This window comes from Egretta garzetta, unplaced genomic scaffold, assembly GCF_000687185.1.
Source record: "Egretta garzetta isolate BGI_Z169 unplaced genomic scaffold, ASM68718v1 scaffold354, whole genome shotgun sequence".
NCBI classification, from domain to species: Eukaryota; Metazoa; Chordata; class Aves; order Pelecaniformes; family Ardeidae; genus Egretta; species Egretta garzetta.
Window position 1 is genome coordinate 3,702,993 of NW_009259593.1, and position 7,193 is coordinate 3,710,185.

Here is a 7,193-nt window from a genome sequence, read left to right on the forward strand (position 1 = left end):
GCCGGGATCATGATTAAGGAGGAGTGCAAAGCGCTGCTGGACGCGCTCAGCAGGGTGACCGCCTGCTACCGGCACATGGTGCTGACCATCGGCGGCACCTCGGACTCCCAGAACCTGCGGGAGGAGCTCAAGAAGACCCGGCAGAAAGCCCAGGAGCTAGCGGTGGCCAACAGGAACAAGCTCACCACGGTCCTGAAGGACAAAACTGTCAGTAAGGAAGATAAAGCCGAGTTCGAGAGGCTATGGGTGATTTTCTCCACGTGCCTAGAGATCCTGGAGATCGACATGAGGAGAGCCCTGGAGCTGGGCCACGAGTTCCCACTAAACGTCCCCAAAAAGCACCTGATCCAGACGGGCATGAGTGGGGGAACGTCTGGCGTGGCCGCCAGGGCGATGAGCGTCCAGAACATGAAATATGAGGCTGAGCGCAATATAGACGTGGTGGATTTGAAAGACCTGGAGAATGAAATCAACCAGGTAGGAGAGATGATGTACGAGATGGAAATGAAGGTCAATGTCCCCCAGTGGACAGTAGAGGCTAAGCAAGACCCAGGGGCTGAACTAAAATCCACCATCAGCGTGGGCGCTTCTTCTATTGGCATGATCTCTGTGGAGGAAAATAAATCCTTCTGCGATATCAGCAAAGTTCTGGCTGGGATTATTTTCTCTGCTGTGCTCATTATCGCTATTGTCCTGGCAGTCTGTGTGGTAAAACTCTCCTAGGGCAGCGCAGGCTCCGCCAAGAGTGACCCCCCCCTCCAGCCTGTCTTGGGAGCGTGTCATTTCAAAACGGGTCACTCGGATGAGCTGAGAATTTAAACCTAGCACTTGAAAAAACAAAGGAAAACTTTTGCCTCTCAGTATCCTAAAATGCACGATTTGTTTCTTCTTGCTTTTTGAAGAAAAGAGATGCAAATCAACCTGCAGAATAGGATGTCTTCATCTGCTGGACTCGTAACGGTTAACTATGAAGTACCAGGGTATTATCACTACTGGCTATAACAGGGATTTGTCTGCTATTAATAGATCACTGTTCTCAGAAGCCTGTATTTTTTGTTCTTTAATAGGCTCTGGTATTTGCTGCTGGTCACTGTTTACAGTATTTGAAAGTAATACAAATTTGGAGGCTAACACAGATGTTTTGTCCGACAAAGTGAACAGAATAATATTGGGGTTTTTTTAATCAAATACACAAAATGTTATTTCAGTGGAGGAGAAGGGCAAGGATGAAAACCCCAATAAAAGAATGTAAACAACCTCTATTTTAGCTAAGTTCATGGTTGGGGGGGGAAAGGTGTGAAGGAGGATGGAGAAAACAGAACAAGCAAGGTTTGATACCAAATACTGTTTGTTGATTTAGACTGGATTTTACAGAACCCAGTTGCATGGGTTGGCAGAGCATACATGAATGACTAATGGCTTTCCAAATCCCCAGAGAAAAAAGGGAGAGTTGCACATTCAAAAAAACACTAGCAAGCCTCGTGGGTCTCATCCACATTTACCACGATTTTGTCTTCCCCTGCAGAAAGGCTGATTCTTGCCACTAGTTCAATGTTTTTTCTTTCTGTAGAAGCAAACAGGTTGCATTTCACAGTTAATTATGAAAATAGGAGCAATGAGTCTACCCACAGCAGAAGCAGTAATTTTTGAAAATAGATGCTGGCAAACAAAAATGATGTTGGAGTTAAAGCAGACCTTTCTAATAATCCAAAAAGATATCCCCTCTCATGTTGACAGACAGGGATTGATGCCTGTGTATGTACAGTCACATTCCTGCAAGCTCCTGAATTCTTTGCAGAAATCCAGACAAAGCTAAAAACGTGTCTCAGTTTCATCTCTCATTCATGCCTGATTCATCATTTGGGAAACAGGAAGCCTGGAGGATTGGTCCAATTGGATATCCTGCAATTGCTCTTGCAATCCAAGAGCAGCATAAAACTTTCCAGCGCCTCCCTATAAAATTGAGAACATTTAAATTTGGGGGGACAGACCCTAACTTTCCAGAGAAGCTCTATAACGTTTTGTAAAAGGACGCATGTAATATGGTATTTTTTATGTAACTTACAGAAACACCTTCTGTTACTGTGACTGCACACTATCTGTTCAAGAATGCTTGGTACATACTTTATCGTGCCATAGGTGTATGAGGCACTGCACAGGCAAAGATAAAGACCCTGTAACATTGCGTTTTATTCTGCATTGATTATTATGGACACATTATCAAAAAGTAACAATCATCGGGCATGTCTTGTGAAGTTACTAGACAATAGTCTTGCTTGTTAAATAAAATTATGGTGACAGCACTCTATGAACAGCTAGTATTTGTGAGTTAAGACCTAAAGATACTTTGAAAAATTGCAGCAGTTTATTCTTTAAAATTTAAGAGACCTGGATTTGGAAAGAAAAAAGTGTGTGACAAATTTGAATCTGGTCACTTGTAAGTGAGAAAAAGAATGATGTAGGTGAGGAAAAATAGTAAGTGAAGGCCTGAATTAAAGGCTATAGACTATCATTACATTGAAGGATAATGCCAGTTCTGCACATTGATCCAGTCTAACTCCATTCTCATGGGAATTCAGTTTTATAAGATGACTCCACATTCCTTTCTATTGTGTTTCACTCATTCCATCGGATGTGTTTTATACGTAGTTAATCTAGGTTAGTAGAGATCCCCAGCAGCATTCTAACAAAGTCAAGCCTGTATTTATCGGTGCTACTGTTTCAGTCTGTCTAGACAAGGTGTAATTGCTGTGTGTTGATTTAAATGAGATGATGTCCTTCACAATCATATTGAGTAAACATATTTATGGAAAATACAGCAAAAGCCGCAGGAGAATGTACATATTTGGATTGCCACCGCTGGCCACTAAGTATTTGTGGCTATTTTCTCTCTTTGCACTCTCCTTTTACTTAGTTCACAGGAAGGTGGATAGGAAGTTGGACTCTTATTCTGTGCTTCTTGAAAACTCCATGTTCCTTTTGAAATCAGATTGTTTATCCACATGTTCTGAAAACCCAAGTAATGCAAGTCTGGTTTCTGGTGGATGAGTAAATGGTAACACCTACAGCGTGCGTTATCTTGGTATCCTGAAGCGGGTATACTGTTTATCCATGGTTAGTTGTGTAGAAGAATTCTTAAGAGTAGGTAATCTCATCTTCAAAAGCAAGCCTCAGTGAGTTGGTAAACTGTACACTTTCAGTCCACTGCATTTTTTTTTAATTTGGATTTTTGAATACAGGACTCAATGAATTTATATAAGTAGCCTATTAAGTCTTGCTTCATTATGAATATGCACACAATTAGTATTTAAAGGATTGGACATTGGAAAAATACTGTCTTTTCAAATCTTAGGACAAAGCTGGCCGCGGATTTCTTCATCGTTAGTTTGTTCCTAAAAATCTGTATCATCTTATATTTAGGCTATCTGAAATTAAAAGATTAAGTAGAATTCTAACAGAGGATTGGCACCATCTAAATGGATAATGTTCCTGCCATTAATCTCCTACACTTGATATAACTGTACACTCAATGTGACAGAGTTCAGGCACAACAGCGCAGAAAATCAAACCAAGATGATACCACCATCGCCCAAAAGTACTGATGCCTCGTTTAAATTAAGAAATAAAGAGATATTGTAGGTTTGCTGTCTTCATGTTTTTCCCCACTGGAATGCAACTGGAAGGAGACTGGAAATGCTATTTTTTTAAGTGAAAAATGGGAAGTCAAACTTCAAAATACTCTGTATTTAAATAGCATGATGAAAATGCAAATACATGCTGATCAGTGAATGAGAATGTTACTGCGTTTTCAGCACAAGAGAAGATGGTCATGGCTTAATTTCAATGTACTTCAGTTCTTTTGTCTTTATTCACAGGATACACGCATTAAATTTACTCTATACTAAAATCTTATTCCTGACTTGAATGACACTGGTTTTGCCTGTGCATGGGTGGTATTTTCTACACTTTGAATAATTCAAACTTGTTACTGTCACTATTTATTTAACTTAAAATAAAGTACGTTCTTATAACTTACTGGTTGGCTTGCAGCAGTAATTAAAACCAAACAAAAACTGGAATATCAATACAGCTTCTCAGTAAGCTCTTCTAAACAAAAAGTTCCTATTTCAACCACAGGAATAAAAGTAACTTACTAAGCCCTCTCATTACAGTTTTCTTTACATAAATGCACCCTTCTCAAGCTCCTGAAGTTGAACATCATATATATCTTAATTTGTACCGCAAGGGAATCAGCAGTCTGAAAAGTCAAGAAATCTCTGCCTTAGAAAACAGCTACGATAGCATTTAGGATAACGGGGTTGACGTTGCCTTCAGCACTGCTTGTTCTGTGTTGTTGAGTAAAGTACAGAACCATTGGCTTGTGCAATTGAGAAGTAGAGAACATATTAGACTAGACTGACGTGTTAGATCCTCACCGTGCTAGGATCCAAACTGCCCCCTTTCAGCCAGCAAAGCTTGCATTTATTTTAGCAAAAGATATATGCAACCTAAGGAGTGTGAAATTTAGTCCTGTGGTATTGATAGTAACAATGATCAACAGTGGTATCAAACTATCAGAACTGAGTCTGTTAAATGCAGCAATTTGTAATTTTATTCCAGGACTTCGAGTCTATCAGCAAAAACCCCCCCTACACTGTCTTTTAGTTTACTAACAAAATGAACACAAAACCATAATTAAAGTGATTCTCCTTATGTTGCAAACAATGTAACATCAAAATTCAGCATTATGAATATGATTAGTTACAAAATTCTTCACGTAAAAATGAAAATATTTTTCATGTAAATTATTTTAAAACGGGCTGAATGACTGATGTCATTAGGTTTCAGATTAAAAATTAAACATGCTTATTTTCTGTAGTCTGAAAGGATTGGTTGTGGGCTTGCTTTTCCTTCTCTTACAAGGTTTATGTTGTTTATGTACATTTTCCAGAAATACCTTATATTTAAGTGCTAATGGAACTCCTAGTCAACATATTTACCCTTCACAGATTTTCATTATGTAAAAAGTCATTCAGTAAGACCAGTGGATTATAGATCTCTAAGTGCTTTCTCTCAATACGATTATATAAGTCTTTTAATGCAGGAAGAGATCTGGACAAAACAGTAGTCTACACGTGAGCAGCATTTGCTATGGAAAGCATACAATAAAAGTGGGATTAGAAATGAATGTCTTTCATATAAAATTATCTGCAAGTGTTCAGGGAAGGACAAGAAAAGGAAGGAGATGGATGTATGTAAATATGTTTTCATCTTTTGTTAGCAAAGTATGCTTTTCGTTAAATACGATATAATAGCATCACAACGTTGAACTGTAGCATTTCTATAAGAAGGTAGTATCTTATATCCAGCAGGACAAGGATTTTAAAATATCCCCGAGTGGAACTGACCACCCATTCTCTGATTAACTCAATACAGAATAAAAATACTTTGATTTGCTGCATGTTGGTATCAATTTTACAAGAGACAACCCTTTTCCCTCTGTTTCACACTACAAGGGACTTTCTGTTGGAAGAAGGTGGTCCCAGAAGGCTGGATTCCACCATCCATCCTGACAGCTTGCTGCTGCAGTACTGTGATGCAGTTGGAAATGTAGGTTAATCAGCTGTACTGCTGATTAAACCTGTGGAAAGGTGAAAAGTCACGTGGCATTTAACCAGCATGAAGGCTCTTCTGCATCTTCTCATACAGCCAAGCACAAGCATTTCATGCTGGAAGCAATGTGACTAGAAGCCATATAGGCAAATACAAATAAAATTACAGCATCTTTGAAAATCTGTCACACACAGAGGCCAGTTAGCTAAAGCAATTATGTTTATTGCTCAGTTCCAGTAATTTTGTCAGAGTACCTACTGTGGTTTTCATAAGTGTCAGAAATTGACTTCCTGAGCCTCCACAGGGTCAGGTGGATTTTTTGTTTTGTTTTATTTGATTGAGCAATATAGTTTCTTTTATTTACACTGTATTGCATGACGTTATTTATCATATACTTACTAATAACATCTCCACCAAATTAAACAAACTAACAAATCCTTCGAAAGCTAGTTCTAATTCAAGTGCACAGAAATGGAAGTCACAATCATTGTATAAATATGTGGTCTGTTGTTTTGGTCCGTTTTCCACTATGCATTAAAATAATCACTGAAGTCTATGATCAGTCAAGTCTGTCTCTTGCACACAGATGTTGGAAGAATATACCCAGTCAAACTCATTGATGTGTCACAGCATTAAGGAATTACATAGCCTAAAACATGACTTCAAAAATCATGGAGTTTTTGTAAGAATAGTAAACGTCAGGTTATATAGCCATGTGTAATTATCCTGAGGAAAAAAAAATATTAAACATTCAAATGCAATTCATTTAATGATCTTGAAGAATCTGTATATAAATAGCATAAACGTTGGAGGAAAAACAAGTGAAAAAGGTGGAAATGAGAAAGGAAGACAGAAGAAAATACTTAACTATTTATACCATATAAAATGACTGAGGAGTACCTGACACACCAAACATGATACTCCCTTAGCAACTTCATCTAATATGCTAATTGTATGTGTAACTTTATATATAAATACACATTTGAGTTCTGGGTCCTAGAGGGAGTGGTCTGAATCATTACTCATATAAGTCATCACTACTCAGTTTAGTGAGAAATTACATGTGTGAAGACTATTCATGTAATTAAAAGCTGCAGAATTAGAACCATAATGTCAGTTTGCATAAGACATGTAATCCATTATGCGTCTGTTGGAAGTAGAACATTTCCAGTTGTTAATACTATCTGTAACCTAGTTTTCTGATATGCCTTGATTTATTGGAATATTGTTTTGCATGAAGGTAGCTGTAATTTTTGGTTTTATTCTTAGTCAATCTGTATAATGGTGCTATAATCATAAACCTGCATTTCCTAGATTTGACATTTATTCATATTCTGGACACAACACATGGAAAACTATACAGAGAATAATCTATTTACTTTTTATATGATTCGTTAAATTCTGCCTATTCATTGATATCATATGAGCTAAGCAATCTAAAAGCTTTAGAATGTCATTTTGAAATCAGTCAGTTTAAGTGGTAGACATGCTCAGTGAAATCTCTTAATTTTTTGATACTTGAGGTTGTAACAACTTGTTCAATATAGTAGATGTTACATCTGCATGGGGACAAAGCTTTT

The 7,193-nt window shown here is 37.8% G+C and overlaps 1 protein-coding gene across 1 annotated transcript; it reads left to right on the forward strand.

The window, feature by feature from the left end:
• The first annotated feature begins 6 nt into the window (after positions 1-6).
• LOC104125569 (regulator of G protein signaling 9 binding protein) lies at positions 7-4,004 on the forward strand. Its single transcript, XM_009638040.2, has one exon. It carries the CDS (start codon positions 10-12, stop codon positions 721-723), a length of 714 nt encoding a protein of 237 aa, XP_009636335.1. The 5' UTR covers positions 7-9; the 3' UTR covers positions 724-4,004.
• The last annotated feature ends 3,189 nt before the right edge of the window (positions 4,005-7,193 follow it).